The sequence below is a fragment of the Taudactylus pleione genome, unplaced genomic scaffold (genome assembly GCF_031769625.1).
Source record: "Taudactylus pleione unplaced genomic scaffold, aTauple2 ptg000556l, whole genome shotgun sequence".
Classification (NCBI taxonomy): Eukaryota; Metazoa; Chordata; class Amphibia; order Anura; family Myobatrachidae; genus Taudactylus; species Taudactylus pleione.
The window spans coordinates 9,295,805-9,313,259 of NW_028284958.1; the positions used below are offsets into that span (position 1 = coordinate 9,295,805).

Sequence of the window (17,455 nt, forward strand, 5' to 3'; positions counted from 1 at the left end):
TTGGTTGCCCTGGAAATAATACAATTTACTTAAGTAGCGTATGTAATGCATATTGCCCTAAATTGATGTCTACAATGTTAAAATGGAATGAGATTAATGTGCAACAAGTCCATTGTTGACTGGAATACCATTCATTTTGGTATCATTACTACAAATGAAGTTTATTGTATTCTGTGGGTTTTATTGCAAACATTGGACTGGCCAGTCCTGTATTTTTTGGTTTCTTAAATGGCGAACCTGGATTAATATTGCCAGTAGATTTTATTTTTAACTGTTAGGGAGGCACCGTTGAGTTTCAATGGGTCCACAAAGCACTCCAGTAGATGATCATCTTAGAATAAATCTGTTTTTTACTTTGAACAACATTTAAATATGGAACAACATTTCAGACCCTTGGGATCCGTATAAATCCTCCTTCCTCTCATTATTATTTCTTTAATCCATTACACCTCCATACCTGTCAATGGCTTCATGAAGGAAGACATCTTGCCATCATTTCACAAAATGGCTTCCATCTAAACTACTTCCTGTCCAAAGAGGAAGTGATTTATCCCAAGGACTGCAACTTGTATTAAGGCTGTGCAGACAAAGGACACTCCTTTTGGCTTTCCTCTGGCTCCTAAAGGGTGCAGCACCCTATCTGTGGTGGAGGGCTCCCCTGTATTGGGGTGTCTCTGGCTGAGGGCATCCCCCTGCCCTGGCTCAGTGCTCTGTGGGTATGGTGGATGGGAAGGGGTGGGTCCTTCGTGCATCACCTGAGTGTGGGGTAAATGTAGAGAGTGTCAATCACAGGCAGCAGCAGCAGAGCTCAGAGCTGGGAAGGAGCTACAGATGGCGGCTGTGCCTTAGAGAGCGCACTCGGCTCGCAGCCTCCCCGTCACTTCGGGTAACTTTCCGCCTCTTTGGCTCCCTCCTGGGAGATCCTCCCCCGGCTGCCAGGCGCCCGTTGCCCCCGAATTCATCGCTTTTTCCCGGCATTTCCCCGTCCTCCGTGCCGTGGAGAAGGAGCCGAGGCGTCTGCCCGTTGTGCTCCCAGCTCATGGCGCACCTCCTCCATGTTTGTGCGCTGTGAGCCGCCTCCCGCCCGCACGCTGCCGGAGTCCCCGCCGGCCCCGGACACCCCTCTCTGCGATACCACCGCTCACATTTATCCCCATTTTCACCATTTTTACCGTTTTTCCCCCCGTTGTGTGGATCAGTGTATCCCGTCTGTAGCGGCTCGGGGCCGGCGGCGGCGGCTCACCTGCTCGCCCCATCCATCACTGCTATCACTGCCGGGCACCTTACCTGCCGCTTATTCCCCTTTTTTTCCTATTTTTGGCACTTTTCTCCCCGATGACGCAATAGTAAATACACTATTCCCCTCCGGTCTCCGGGCGGCCGGGACCAACTCTGCTCCATCCCCGGCCCATCCGATCCCTCTACGGGATGAAAGTTGGGGATAACAGTCCTGATTTTTAGTGTGCCGGGGGGGATCGGTGCAGTGGCTGTGACCTGCCGGGGTGGTGGTGGAGGCGGCAGCGGGCGAGCTCCCGGGAAGTGCCCGGCGGTCACAGCGCCCTGGCCGCGGGGATCTCACACATCTTATCTCAACTTTTGACAGCAGATCTCCGGGCATCCCACTTCAGAGGCCAGCCTGCCCCCGGTGTAACCATGATGACGGATAAGGAGGAGGACGGCTCAGCCCGCAGCAATGCATCCAGGTACGGCGGCGGCATCTGCTCCATCTCCTGCCTCCCTGATACACGGTGCCCTGCTCCCCAGCTGTCACCCCATCTCCCCCCGGGCACCCCTGCCACTGTACCCCCGGTGCACCCTCATTTCCAGCTCTGACCTTGACGGTCTCCCGCTGCCACACCCTGATTTCCCATGGACTCTCCGGAAAGGCGAATAGACTCTTAGAGGCCCAGATCCCCCTCTCCCCAGTCACTGTCCCTGCACCAAAAGCCAATTTTACCCTAAATTACAGCTACTGCTGTTTTCTAATGCTGCTACATATGTGACCTTGTGTGCTCTATTATCACTCTCCCCTGCATTGCACCATTCTCCCCTCCGTACACCTTTCCCCGAGCTTTAGCTCACACCAGGCCATGCTAAAGCCTCGGTGTAAATTTATGACCAATATACCCCCTGCTGTATGTCCCATGGGAGGCAATGTTACAGCATTCCCACCTCCACACGGGTGTTTGTATTATACCTCCATTGCATTTAACATTATTGTCCCACTTTGAAATGTTTATTTACATTCTGTATTCGTTTTGCCATTTAACTATAAGTTTACTGATACATCCATTATTTGTTTGCCAAGTTTGTGTGAGGGGGGGGGGGGGGTTCTACTTTTGGTTTCACTTTTGAGTACATTTTCTCGAATTCTATTTTTGTGAACACCAACATTAGAACTAATACTTGTACATGTTGTTCAATTTACATGAGTTTGTATGAGTGATGCAAATATCTAGACTACCTCAGTGTAAGCTTTAAATGCAAATTCAGTATGTCTACTATCACATACATTGCTAACTTCATCTGTACACAATCTGATATTATTGCACCTGTATTCTCATGTAACATGAAAATGCATCTATTATTTTCAAGTATGTAAAATATATATATGTAGAGCACAAAACTATAAAATGTGTGTATATATACAAAATATATATAGCGTTACACATTTTTATTTGTGTGTATATAGATATATATTTACACACATTTTATTTACAATTAAGTTTCCTTTAAGTTAATTGATGTATTCAAGAATATAACTTTTGCATAGTCAGTCATACTTTTGCTTGAAGAATAGTTCTAAAATATTTAGCAGTACTGTTTGTTTTTCTCGTACAGTAAAAACATATTCTCAAATATTTTGCTGTACTTGTTTGTTTTTTTTCTCATACAGTAAATACATGTGTTTTGATAGTTATTGTACTTATTTGTAGGTACTGGATTGATGCAGGTAAACACTGTATTTAACCTCTTGTTTGCCTTCTGCCACAAGAGGATTTGCTATGTGTGGGGCACAGTGTCACATACCCACATGTACCCTTCCTCCTTCCTTTTTTAATTCTCTGTTCCTGTGAGCTTGGTACAGCAGTGTCTCTATAGATGTGTACATAGACCCCTATGTATCAAAACTGGGGGAGAGATAAATTTGTAACATCTGCTCCTAACTATCATTTTTAAAACACATCCTGCAAAATGTAAATTGGAAGCTGATTGGTTAGTACTTTCTCACAATTTTATATCTTTCCCAGCTATGATACATAGGCCCCTTAGTGTTGTAGTCTGCATCATTTGTTCAGTTGTCGGAGTGTAAATATTATACATACGCTTATATTGAGCTGGTATGTACACTGTTTTTACAGTTAACATTTGTGTTAGTAAAGTAATATTTATGTATACTGATGTGAGAAACACATCTCTAATAATGCAAATCCATTGCTATATTATATATTAGCTGCATTAGCTTTTATTAAACTGCATAAAAATGAAAATGTGAATGTTAGAACATGAGTTCTGTGTATAAAACACAGCTGCCTAGCCTGCTGTGTGCTGCACGGTAAAGGGCAGGGATTGCTGTAGTGATTATCCTTGTATTATATTGTCCTTGGAGTACATTTTGTGACTGGCAGCCATTTTAGGAAAACGTCTCAGATAAAATAGTCTCTTTACTGAGCTGCAGTTTTCTCTTCCACAAGCCGAGAGCATGGATTTTGTGCTGTGTGATTACTATTATACCAGGGACGAGAGCAGTATCTTGGATTGTGTTGATATGGGAAGGTGTAACCCAGTGTTTCAATATTATATGCTTTTCTATTGCATCCACAAAATGGCTTTTCCTTTGTGCTGCAATGCCAGGCTGACATTCTGTGATGCACTGTGCTCTGCACAAGCAGGAGGAGGAAGTTGCTTTCTAGGAGTTCAAAGGCCATCTTATGCTTCTGCAGATCTGATTGGTTGCCAGGTCCTTGGTAACTGGGGGCGTTAGCAATGATGGGCGTCCCTGCCTCCTATGTGATGTCAGCTGTTCTCCCCCCCCCCCCCCCCCCCTCTCCTCCTTCCTGGCAGCAGTCACTGTGCAGAGACTGCCTCCTATCCTTAACTACATTTTTCCCAGCACTGTTGTCAGAATTCAGAATACTCGCTCACATCCTTAAAAGATGTTTTGTAATTGTAGTTAGTTCAATTTTTCTTTAATTCCTTGTCAGCCTTGTGAAGTTTTCCATTGCTCCCTTTAACCTCCATCTGTCCAATAAAAAAATAATTGTGCTCAGAGATGCCACTTGGCTTTGTTGGTGGATTTATTTATATTTTAAACAAGTAGGATATTATTTATTATTATTATACAATAGTTGATACATATGTTAACTAAAACTACAATGAATAGGCTGCAAAGTATTTAACCTGAAAAAATGGTCTCTGAAATAAGTCCTCTAAATCTCAGTGGTATTATGTTTTGTCATTTATCCCAGATGATATAACAATTGGGATGTTCATCCAGCTGCAGAGTCTGTGTACACACAGTATTTTTATGGAATTTCTTTTTTTCTTCATTTTTTTATTTATTTTTGATCTTTTCAAAGTGTCTCGTTCTCTATTTATAGCATATCAAGAGTGAAAAGCTTTTTCCTTCAGGCCCTATACACAACCCACCCCCAACCTGACTCTTGCTGTTTTTCTGGGTGTGGCAAATTATATCTGGGATGTGGAGTTGAGTGCAGGCTGCTGTAAATGGTTAGAGTAAATAGGCGATCATTTATAAACAGGACCTTATAGAATAAGCAGTTCTTTCCTCAAGTTGTTTTGATTGATTTAACAGTAGTTTGACATTTCCAAAGCAGCCTGCTACACCTTGAATAAAATAACTATATAAACAGAGGTATTGGTAACATTAACAGATGTGTAAACATTTCAGGGTCTTATCTAAACTAAAACTATGACATGCATGCTTTTTTTTTTTTTTTTTTCTTTCAGTACTTCAGATTTTCTGTTAAACCCTTTATTGCTTTCAAGATCTAAAACAGCTGATAATGCCGGACAATAGGTTGCAGCAATAACTTAAGCTGGGTATACACACTGACAGATTAAGATTATTACATTTTATTTATAGGGCACCACAAGTGGTCCGCAGCGCCGTACATACAGTACAGGGTACACAGAACATTACAATACAGTAACCAAAATATAAACGGCACACAAGTAACAATTAGCAACACAATTCTCCATACACAATACAGCTGGGAAGGTGAAGGCTGTCATAGAAGTGCTAGAGAAGAAAGCTGTCAGACAGCGAGGAGAGGAGGAGGACCCTGCTCCAAGGAGCTTACAATCTGGCCAATATATCTGGTGCCCGTCGGCCAGTGTGTACCAGCAATATGTCTGTGAACCTGCCCCTGGCCAGCGGGACCTGCGGCCAGAAGCCGATGATGGTCGTTCACTCGATCTGCAGATATATCTGTGCATTGTGTACCCACCTTTAGAGAGATCTTTTGGGCTCATCTACAGTAACTTTTTCTACTCTTATATTTCACGGCCATATTGTTTTGTATCAACAAAATATCTCCCTGTGATCACTGTTTTCAGGTTTAAAGGGAGACTAAGTACAAAGTTTTTTATATATTTGAAATATAATTATTACATCACGTTAACACTTATTTCTTAAATAGTTCACTTTTTTTATTAAAGCATTGCTAGCTTTGTTTTACAAAACAGTACTTTTTCGAAGAACAAAACAAGAATTTTATTCATCCCTTTAAAAATTCAATGTACAGTTTCAAATATTGTAAGTGCATGTATGCTAATATCAATACATAATGGCATCAGCCATTCTGGGATGTTGTTGTGAATTTCATTTAGAAAATGTTATGTATTTGTGGTACGATGTCCAATAAACAGCATTGGCTAGGTTGTGCATGATTTGTGGTGTACAAGTCTACTGCTTAAACAAATTAATAAAACAAATTGTAGAATATCTTTTGTTTGAGTCTCCTGATTTTTGAATCCATTGTAACTTATCCACCATGTACTGTCACTGAAGGATGTTCACATTGTATAGTGCATTTAATGGACAAGTAAACTACAGATCGCACATATGTTAACTTTTCAATAGTTCAACGGATCAGATGATGAAAAGTAGACATCCATCGTGGAAGATTTTGTCCTCTTTACTCTGTAAAATACATTGCATGTAGTTATGTAATGGTACTCATACGTACAATATATAAGTATTATTACACACTTATTAAGATTAGTACACTCCGTATTTTAGGTTTATTGCCTTCACCAAGCATAGTGGAGAAGTTGCTAGTGACTTGGGAGAGATCTCTTTTGGAAAGTGTTTTTTCTATCTGGGTTTCCTCACTTTCTCTTCTCATGGGCACAAGTGATCCGCCATGTCCAATGCGTCTCTGCTTGTGCTGAGCTTTTTTTTACCTTTCATATGTCTGTGCGAATGAATCCGTATATGAAGCACAACAAAATTTGGTGGGGCCACTGTTTCGTAGCACATTATTTACAGATTCAGACTCTTTTAGTGCAGTCTCATGAAGCGGTTTGTCTCATCCGGTTGAAATTAAGAAATGTTGGGGTGAAAAAGAAGCTTGTTGCAGGCAGAGTCGCACAGGACCTGGCGCGCCAAGAAGGACTGTTTGGTGAGACTGCAGCAATAGGACAAGATAATGCATGTTTTACGTTTATACAATCCCTCCATGCAGTCTTTGTACAGACTTGGACATTTCCACTTAGCATGGGTCAAATCAGTGTAGGTGGCAAATTTCGCCATGTAAGGTAACCATGGAAGGTTTAAACAGATCCATGCAAAGAGAGCTGCTATTACATCACAAATTACTAATTCACATCAAGCCTCGCAAGTTGGCCACATTTCCTATCCTGTACCCTTTTAATGGGGGTTACCCCCAGGAGTCATCACCAGGAGACAGGTGGGAGGACACTGAAAAAAAAAAGAGTACTGGGCTGGAGGGTCAAACTACTGCTCATCATGTAAGTATGAACACAGCTTCTAAATGGACAGAAGGGGCCAATACATTCAGGAGCCACATTTTTCTACTCCCTTTTTCATTCTAGTTGCTTGGACATGTAGGAGCTGATTTGTTTCTGTGTGATGTTGGGTCACGATGTGCAGAGGCACACTTTTTTGTACATTATGGTGGCACAACATAGATTTTACTTCTCATCTCCTATGGGGTGCAAGTCAGTGCCGTTCTGGAATGCACATTGTGGCTATCATGCAGAATTGAATTGCCCCTGTAAGCTATTGCTGAACTCTTACAGGTGACAGATACACTATACAGCAGGGGTAGCCAGACTTTTGGACTCTGATCTACTTGTAAATCTATAAACCTTTCGTGATCTACTGAGCCCGGAAAAAGGGGTGTGGCATGCAAAAGGGGGCGAGACCTTGCAGCAAGGGGTGTGGCATCTTTCCTTTAGAAAACACACAGTATCCCCAATTAAAATTACGCCACACAGTAGCACAGTCATATTCACATTACACCACACATGGTGCCCCTGATTCACATTAGACCACATAGTAGTGTCCCTTATTTACGCAACAACAGATTCCCAAACGTGATCCTCAAGGCTCCCCAACAGTTCAGGTTTAAGAGATCCATGGATGAGCACAGGTGTTTAAATTAAATTGACTGATGTACTAATTAAGTCACGTGCTCAGCCATGGATATCTTTAAAATCTGGACTGTTGGGGAGCCTTGAGGACCGCGTTTGGGAGCTTCTGCGCAACAACACACAGTAGTGCCCCTTTTACACTATGCCCACAGTAGTAGTATCCCCTTATACATTGTCCACTGTAGTAGTGCCCCTTATGCAAAGCCCCCTGTAGTAGTGATTCTTATGCAGTGCCCCCCAGTAGTAGTGCTTATTATCCAGTGCCCCCTAAAGTAGTAGTTCCCTCTCCCAGTTAAGAACAGCCCCCACACCCCTGTGCAGAACTTTCCTGACTTCACGCTGGGAACCTCTCTATGCTTTCACGGCTCCTCCTGTCACTCCCTTTGCCGCTGACTGGTTCCAGCAGGCGCACAGGCTCCTTACATTACGGATGACGTCAACCGAGCATTGCATCATTGGGAATGCTGGCCTCTGAAGCGATCAGAGGCTCCAGAGGCCAGTGTTCCCAGTGTTACAGGTTGCTGTAGGCAAGTTGGTCGCGAGCTACCGGTAGATTGTGATCAACGTTTTGGCCAGGCCTGTTATACAGCAGTACTTCTTCTAATGTGTTATTACAGACAGACGCTAGTTGCTGAATATTTATTTGTAAAAGGACTTGCCGATATTTACCTGAAAGGAGTCACTTCAGGGGAAAAAATAGCACCTTTTATCAAATGTCAGTTGATTTAAACACTAATAATAAAAAAAATAATTCAATTGATGCCGATCTTTGTGTCGATCGTGCCCAAAGAGATTAGGTTTAGAGGCGTAAAACGGCTACACCCGACCAAAGTGCTGGGCACGATTGCGAAAAGTGCCGATTGGGCGCCCAAATGGGTCACTTTGCACATTTCATCTTGCAACTCCCGGGCGAGCTGAGATGTTGGCAGCTGATCACGCTTGACAGGAGCAACAATTTGATAGCTCAGTTGGGCTCGAAGTGGGGCTGACACAATTTAATTCCGCCCTAAAGTTTAACAGTTTTGTGCCTGTTTTTTGATATGGGGAAGGGTGTTGTCTTACAGTATCTATTCAAACACTAACATTGGCGGCTTGTTCTTGCTATTTGACCCCCCGTAACAACTGCTGAAAGAAATCCTCTTTGACAACTAAAAAAACAAAAAATATATATAATTAGCTTTTGATGATTTTCTATCATCACCACCGTTTTCTCTCGAAGCTGTATTTATTCAGCTATCCAGTCTTTCTTGATAGGTATTATGTAATGCATCCCATGCACTGATTTCATAGCCCTACATTTTGCTATTTTAAGCACTAGGTGCATAGTACTAGAGGTGAGAACATTGCAGGTCATGGTTTATAAAATTTGCTGCATCGGCAGTCATATTACTCAAGCAGTAGAGTGGCAGAACACAAGGGTTAGGTGTCAGTTTAGGCAGAGGGGAGGCTGATGGTAAAAGTGAGGGAAGCAAAAGCACATTAGGGAAGAGGGCCCTGCTTGTGATCACTTAGTCTAAAGTCTATATAGCTTTCTTCTTGCTATTAATACATCTTTTTATACAGCCAATTAATACACTGACTACTTCCATTTCATGCGTAGTATGGTACACTATGTAAAAAATACATACCTTCCCTTGTAGACGAACAAAATATTGTGAATAAATGAGGCAAATACCATAGGTCAGCGTTTCCCAAAATTTGTCCTTAAGGTGCCTACACACTTATTGATCTGCACACGATTAGGTGTTTAAAGTTTCCAATTTACAAACAATCTATTGTGCATCCAGACTTTTTCCAGTGTATTTGTGTCCCAGATTAGCAGATCTGCCCTACAGCACGGCAGATCTGGCGATGTGCGACCAGTGGGGACTCACGATTTGGGCATTTTTTTACACGATCTGTCGTTCCAATGCGTCAGAATCTGCCAGATCGTGTAAAAAATCGGTAAGTGTGTAGGCACCTTTACATTCCAGGGTTTAAGGATATCCATGCTTGAGCACAGATTGTCAAGTTCCTTCAGTCGATTGATTTAACCATCACCTGTACTTAAGCATGGATATTCTTATATCCTGGATAGTTAGGGTGCCTTGAGGACAGAGTTTGGGTGTTGTACTGCTTTCCAGCCCGGCATCTGAGCTGATACTGCACTCCTGTCCTGTGGTCAAATCTTTAACTATTTTGTAGTCAAAATTGAAGGTTTCAGTTTTTAGTTTATGGTATACCATATTAAATGCTTCAATAAAATCTAAATGAGCTATAAGCACGGATTACTCTGATCAAATATACTGAATGAAGAAGAAATCTACTCTGCTTGGATCTTGCAATTAGTTGAATTGCTGATTGATAGGTATTAATAGTATATAATTCCCTACTGTCTATTTTGTGTAGTGAAACTACAATTGAAAGTCCACAAAACCCTGGTGTTCAACATTTCAGCAGTTGTGCTGCAAATGCTACTCTTAGATATGTACTGGCTGGACCCAGTAACGTCATATAACACCAGTTCTGTAGTAAATGTATTTATAATTACAGTACAGTAGGCTATATCTTTCCCCTTGTGATCCTTTTGAATTTTGAACAGTCAATAATGAGCACAAATACTTAAGCTGGCCATACACGCTACAATTATCGGGGTGAACCGCCCGACAATTGTAGCGTGTGGGGAGGGGCGACCGAGGGTTAAATATTGCTCGGTCGGGCATGCCGGATTGTCCAGCACGCCCGTCCGATGTGATATTTACCGGTAAACTATCGGGCAGTGTATGCCCAGCCGCTGCCGACGGACAGATATTTCCTGTGTTCCTTCCCATGGAAGGTGCAAGGATATGTCTCCTCCCCCGGGGGCGGAACAGCGGAACAGAGATGTCGGCTAATACACTGAGAGAAATCTCACAGTGTATACCGCGGACATCTGCGGCTGGCAGGCTGCCAGATAAAATGTCTGAAAGAAATTTTATCTTGCCATGTATGCCCAGCCTTACTTAAGGAGCATACACACGGTCAGATGAACGATTGAACGATTTTACCAAAGTTTTGAATGATTGAACGATTTTTGACTGCATTAAAATGAATGGAATCATCCAAGTCTGACTGCAAACACATCAGATGTCAGAAATCGTTATCTGACCATCGGGAACGCGCATCGTTGATCGTCCATCGTTCAGGCATGTCAGATATGAACGATTTTCCTTCAGATATGAACGACTGAACGATTTTTAAATCGTTATCGTTCATATCTGAAGGAAAAATCTGACCGTGTGTATGCACCATAAGGCATCATCTTCATTTGCACTTTTTTCATGTTTTAGACTGAATTTGTATCCTCCTGAGTGGTCCTTTTTATAAAACATCATTTGCAGCTTTCACAGCACTTACATCAACTGGTTTCTCCAAATGTGTACTTTATTGGCTTTCTCTCTTCCTAACATACTGGCACAGAGATTTACATTTACAGTATCTGTCCACATTGATTCCACTGCCCCTACAACCCACCTATCTAGTCCCCTGCTATGTGAATCCTCACCCAGAATAGATCAAGGGTGTTTTTACTACTTTCTGTCTTTTCATATTAACACTTTAAAGCCTATCCCCCAAAATGCTTTGCTCTTACAGACACGTTTTATGCATAAACCCACTAAGAATAGGCTTTCCACAAATGAGACTGAAGACTTCAGTCTTTAATTTGCATTTATTAGGAATTATATATTACCTTTATTAGAAAATATAAATAATTTTTTTGTTTAGAAGAGCCCACGACTTCATTATTGTACAATGCAAGGTTTATGGATTGATTCATGTTGTAATAGTCTCCATTTTGGGAAACAGAGCAGCAGCTGCTGGAACAGAGCAAGCTTGTGGATTATATTACAAAATGGCGTATGAGCTTCAGCCTCCTAAACCTCCTTTAACATGTGAAGTGTATTTTTACTGCCCTCTGCTGGTCTTTAAGGATAGTACACTAGCATTTTTTATTTTTTATTTTTTTTTACAACTACAACAGAAGATGCATTTCGGTTTATCAGTATGTATGTTTTTTGTTTTTCAAATTGTGCAGCTTGTGGATTATTGACAAGCAACGTTAATCAGCAAAAGAAAAAAAGATTTAAACACATGCACAAATTTGTCTTATACATATTCTGTTTTTTCTACATTACACGGCACAGTATTACAATTAAGGACTTGTGGGTGATTATTATATGTGTTGCAAAGAGTATTTTCATCTCGCTATTACATTCACACACTTTCTGGTAAAAATACTTGTCTTCCTCTGATATTTTTGTGGTCTGTTAGTGGTTAGAAGCCTCACTGGCTAGCTTAATAAAATATCTATAAGGTGCCAATGCCTCCCCTCTATCTGTAAATTTGCAAAGCAGTTAAGTTTAACATTTCTACTTTTAAACGAGTATTCACATTTTACTAGTACATATTTACATTGTGATCAGCAAAAAGGGTAGCTGCTTTTCTCTTGTATAGTGCTATAAATTGCTAGCATTTTGCACCTAATATTAGCTGTATTTTCTTTTCCATTATGGTCCATACAACACAGTTTAGAAAGTGTAATATACTCACATAAGAGGATCTATGACGATTATAATATAGGGGAAAAGCAGCAATTAAATACTCCGGGCCTGATTCAGTGGTGGACGCAGAAGCGCACACAGCAGCGTCTATTGGTGGTTGCCCATCTGTGACTCTATGCAAATGCTGATGCACACACCTTGTGTACATCTGTGCGGCTGAATGTGCAAGAACTGACGTGCCCACTTTCAGCATCTGTACATGCAGTAATACAGATTGGTGCGTTCTTAAGCTGCATACACACTAGACGATGTATGTATGCGGCGATATAGTCATCGGCGGGGGTGCCAGCATTGGCAAGTGTATACACACTTGCCAATGCCGACCAGCAACTGACAACGGTGGGGGGGAGCGGGTCATCAGCGGAAGCGCACATCTCTGGTCGTTTTTAGCATACACACTTGCTCATATTGTGAACGATATCTTTCAAAATATCGGCAAGTGTGTACACGGCTTTAGACACCATTACCGGTCACACCATCGAAACTTGCACTAGCCCTATGGGAGGTGCAGTTCCTCCGTCTGCCCATGGCTTCGTATGGCTGCGACTGTGCATATGTGTGTGCAGCAGCTTTTATTAACACACGCGACACTCCCATAATGCCATCTGAACGGACAATTTTTTAGCGTTCACTCTAGCTCCGGCGGCAGGCAGGGCGCCGGAGCTAGAGAGGGCACTACCGCATGCGCCCCCAAAAAGGGGGCGTCTATAAGACGCGTCACCTTTTTTCATCACTCTTGGGGTCTTACGGACATGCCGGGCAGCCCCCAAGCGCTGCTGACGGCTAGAATAGATGCCAGGTGCATGCATGCCCTGCGTCTATTCACTGGCGGTGACCGGGTCACCGCACATTTCCCCGCCCGCGGGACACTGCGACCCCCTGGTGAAGACGGCACCCGCAGGCTGTCTTAGCGGTGTGCTGTGCGATGAGGGCAGGGCGCTTTTTGCTCTCCAAAAGGAGGACTGGGCGCAATGCCCCGCTAAAACAGCCTAGCGGGAACGCTAATTTTTGCATGCATTTCTAGTCACCGCCAAGGAGCAACCATCACTTACCACAACATTTCTGATACTGTGCGTCTTGATTGCAACAGAGCCATTGTGCGTACATTCGGTGTAATTTTCACGCTACAGTGTAGCCGAAACGTGTTGCTGCTCTCATACAAAGATTTTTTTGGGGATCTTCCTTTATGGTCAACTATCTGTTATTCTCATATGAGAAGCTGCTGGCTGCCGCACTTTCTGGTGTGAAATTCCGTTTTTACCAGGACACCACTGAGACAGAGACAGGCCCTGACTACGGAGTGAGTACACGTGGTCACTCTGACTGCCGCCCACCACCTGCTTGTACTTCACTCCGCAAACTATACAGAGACGGGAGCCGACTGTCAATACAACAGTTTATAGCTGCTCCGTCAGGCTTACCACAAGGACGAAGATCAGCCTCATTCACAGAGCCGCCTATATTTACAGCCTGACCGCTGGGAATTTGTTTGCATTCACCCAACATCTATCGGCTGGACAGTGACGGGAGCCTCGTCTCTATGTGATCTCCTAGTATATCCAGACACCTTTCAGTGCCATGCTGATCCACCTACAGGTATATTGACACCTCACAACTAAAGTGCTATATACGGGACTATCTCTTTATACACAGTAAAGGTGTCTATACCGGAATATTTGACTGGTTACATACATTCTGAATGCTAACCGATTGAGTGTTTATCTATAACACAGCCCATATCATTTTTGTGACAGGCTTTACTATTTTACTACGAATATTTTACATATACAGAGGTAAATCAATACAAACATCTTTTTATCCTGGATTAGTATCAATATCTTCCAATCTAGGATTGTGTATACATATTACATTTGTTGCAATTTGTATCTGGCCATTGTGATACTATTCTGTATATTAGGAGCCTGATCAACTCCTTATTTTTGCAGTTAGATTTGTCATAATAAATGTGTCTTTATCTTATGTCCTATTATAGACCTGTTTATGAGACATTAGAAGTTATATATACACTATATGTCATTGTTTTTTTTAATTGTATTGATGCTGACTGTTTAAGCAATCATTTATAACCTTTATTTGAAGGTGCAATAAATCAAATTTTAAGTTTATATGGTATCGCCTCATGTCCCAACATAAATATCAGAGCGCAGTTTTCATGCTTTTTTTGTTTCTGCTAGTGAGGTTGACAATCACCTCTTTTTACTGTTGCATTGATATTTGATTTTCCTGCCTTATTAGCGCTAGGTTATATGTGTGTGCTCATTTGTACTTTTCACGCATGCGCAGTAGCAGAAAATCACTCGACTACGCAAAACATTGCCATTACATATGGCTCTGAATCTGGCCCTCTATTTCTTTAGCTGCAGATGTTGGTGATTTAAATACCATTTACATAGCAGTGTGACATTACACTCTATCAATATTTAATTCCCAGTGCAATGGCATTGTCAAGCCTAAGTGTATAACCAGCGGTATCGCAATACATTTTTAACTTGCATAACTGACATGTCCTGCTTTGCTGATTTAACTTTTGATGCTTACTAGGTTTATGTTTAGTGGCTGCAAACGGCATATTTTGCTTTGTTGCAATTGAGTAGTTGCAGGATGATTATACACTGTCCATAGTTCACATGCAAATATTTCACTTAGGACATGGGGATACTAACAATTCTGCTACAATGTGCAAATAGATTCTTATTGTGACATGATAGTCTTCTGTTAAGTAACTATGGTGCACATCAAATTAAACTCTGAAGGGTATAATTCAATTTATTGTCTGGGATATTGCAGTATTTGACATTTCTACCTATGGTACATTTAATATTAACCCCATCATGCTGGGCTTATTTTGACACTGGGCTGGACACATTCCAAATCAATATCTGTAATTATTTATGTAGCAACCACACAAATTATACCTTATTTTCAGAAGACTTTGGGGTATATTTACTAAGGTGCAGGTTTTTAGAAGTGGTTTTGTTGCCCATAGCAACCAATCAGATTCTACTTAACATTTATCTAGCACCTTCTAGAAGGTAATAGCTACAATCTGATTGGTTGCTATGGGCAACAAAACCACTTCTATAAACCCGCACCTTAGTAAATATACCCCTTTGACTTTACAGAAAATGGCATCAGTTTGCTTATTTTCCTGAAACGGCAAAGACCACCTACCCAGAATGGCAAAAAAAAGGTGTTTTTCTATTGACATTGCAAGAAGGTGAACTAAAAGCAAATGTATGTGAGTGGATATGCATGTGTGCGTATATTTTTCCTCTCTCTGACCATCACTAAGAAATACTTTAGGCCCTATTTACTGCAATCCGCATTTAAAATGCAGTTGTAGTGTGATATTTTTGGAAAGATTACAGGGATTTATCAAAAATCCCTTCAGGGAGAGATAAAGCTCTGTCTCTGCCAATCCCCTTCGCAGTCCTCCCACTATATTTTTTTGCAAAAAATACAGTGAGAAGCTGCCCTCGCATGCGCTGACAGTCTCTCCATAGCCGAGGCCCTCCTCATTTACACTTACCTCGGTGATCGGTGCTAAGGTGATGTCTTCTGGGTCTTCGGTCAGCTGGTCTCCCATCTCCTGCACTGTGACCCCAGTCAGCTGCTCTATGCAGCAGCTGACCAGGGTCACAGTGCAGGTACAGATTATCAGTCCCTGGATACAGGTGTTTTTTTTTTTTTTTTTTGCAAACTGGGGCCCGGCTCCCAGCTCTGCTTTGCCTGCTAGAGCAGAGCAGGGAACCGGAGGAAACCCTGGAGATGGCGTTATCATCCCAAGGCTTCCCCCGGTATTTTTTTCACATTTTCGTTTTAGTAAATCTGGCCAGATCACATTTCCCATTACAATTATGGGAAATGCGATCTGCTTACTAAAAATATGTGATAAATGGAGTTTGGAGTAGAATTTTACAAATTCTACTTCAATTGCCCTTTAGTAAATTTATGTGAAACTCAAATAATATGAAAAGGATGTGAAAACACCCCTTTTCACTTTATTTTAGTAAATATAATGTTAATAAATAGAGCCCTTTTGTCTCTTGGTTTAGCATTAATCCACTTTTCCAAAAACAGCAAAAAGTTGGGTTCTACACATAGGTTTTCATAATAAAATTTGCACTTCAAAGTGATATATTTATTTTTTTTGTGTTAAGGAATAATATGGTAGCCAAGCAAGGCATTTCATATGACAAATAGACCTACCACATCAAAAGAGGAACAAATGTGTTATTGATGCCAGGAAGGGGACATCTAGGTATGAGGATTCCTCATCATCTCTGGATTTCCTAACACTTTCTGTAGTATAGGTTGTTATTGTATCTTCCCTATTTCAGAGTTTTGCCTGGAAGGGGATTAATGACGTCGTCATGTGCCAGTCATCATTAGTGGAGAGGTTAAAGAAGTAATCCCATGAAAAATGTCTGTTAATGGTTGCTTATTCTACAGATTTTCCACAGTGTTATAGATTGTTTTGGCAGTAATGATCACATAGCACATGATCTAGGGAGCAGGGAAGCTTTGTCACGCTCCTCTCAGCTCTGATTTCAATGTGAATATCCTGCACCAACTTCTCACACCTCTGTCTGTATAGCAAGCTCTGGCCAGACCATGTATTTTGTGTCTTTGTTTATACTGTGCCATCCTCCATGTCTTTCTCCCTCCCTGCCGCCACATGACATTGTAACAGTCTGCGGGGTCGATTCCATTTTGGGTTATTCTGCACTTGCCCTGAGATCGCATATATTTGTATGCAAATCTGCGATTTCATGGCGATTGGTTGTGCAAGTTGCTGGCATTTCCACGCTGTTACAGAGGCACATTGTGGGCACTGCCTGCAATTGAAAGGGTTTGATTGAATTGCGCGATGCTTACTGCCATGTGCTATGGCAATGTCTTGAAAATGCCATTAACGGCACACCGAATTGCCCCGATTACGCCCTGAAATTGAAGAATTTTGTTTGCAGTCCCATAGGGCTGCGTGCAAAAATCTGCAAGCTTGGGGCTAATGTAAATGAAGCATATGCACTGAAACAACTCAAATGTGTGTTATCTGCTCTGTAACATCCTCCCCTCTGCCATCACATGACGTTGTGAGATGCAACCCATTGGCAGCCGTACTTATTTTACCTCCATAGAGGCATTGAAAACCAGATAATCTGTAGAAACTCTCCATGGCAATGGTCGCCGAGCAGACCATGCGTGCGCAG

The 17,455-nt window shown here is 42.0% G+C and overlaps 1 protein-coding gene across 3 annotated transcripts in view; it reads left to right on the forward strand.

Annotated features, from left to right (window-relative positions):
- The first annotated feature begins 569 nt into the window (after positions 1–569).
- The window catches only part of CHD2 (chromodomain helicase DNA binding protein 2), a 94,442-nt gene continuing 77,556 nt past the window's right edge, over positions 570–17,455 (forward strand). For 2 of the 3 annotated variants that reach the window (XM_088452673.1, XM_088452676.1), the window contains exons 1-2: positions 570–886; positions 1,604–1,703. In XM_088452673.1, coding sequence (XP_088308799.1) covers positions 1,654–1,703 — 50 coding nt within the window. In that variant the 5' untranslated portion in view covers positions 570–886; positions 1,604–1,653. The remainder of the gene's footprint in view (positions 887–1,603; positions 1,704–17,455) is intronic. The other variant, XM_088452674.1, reaches the window with a different exon arrangement.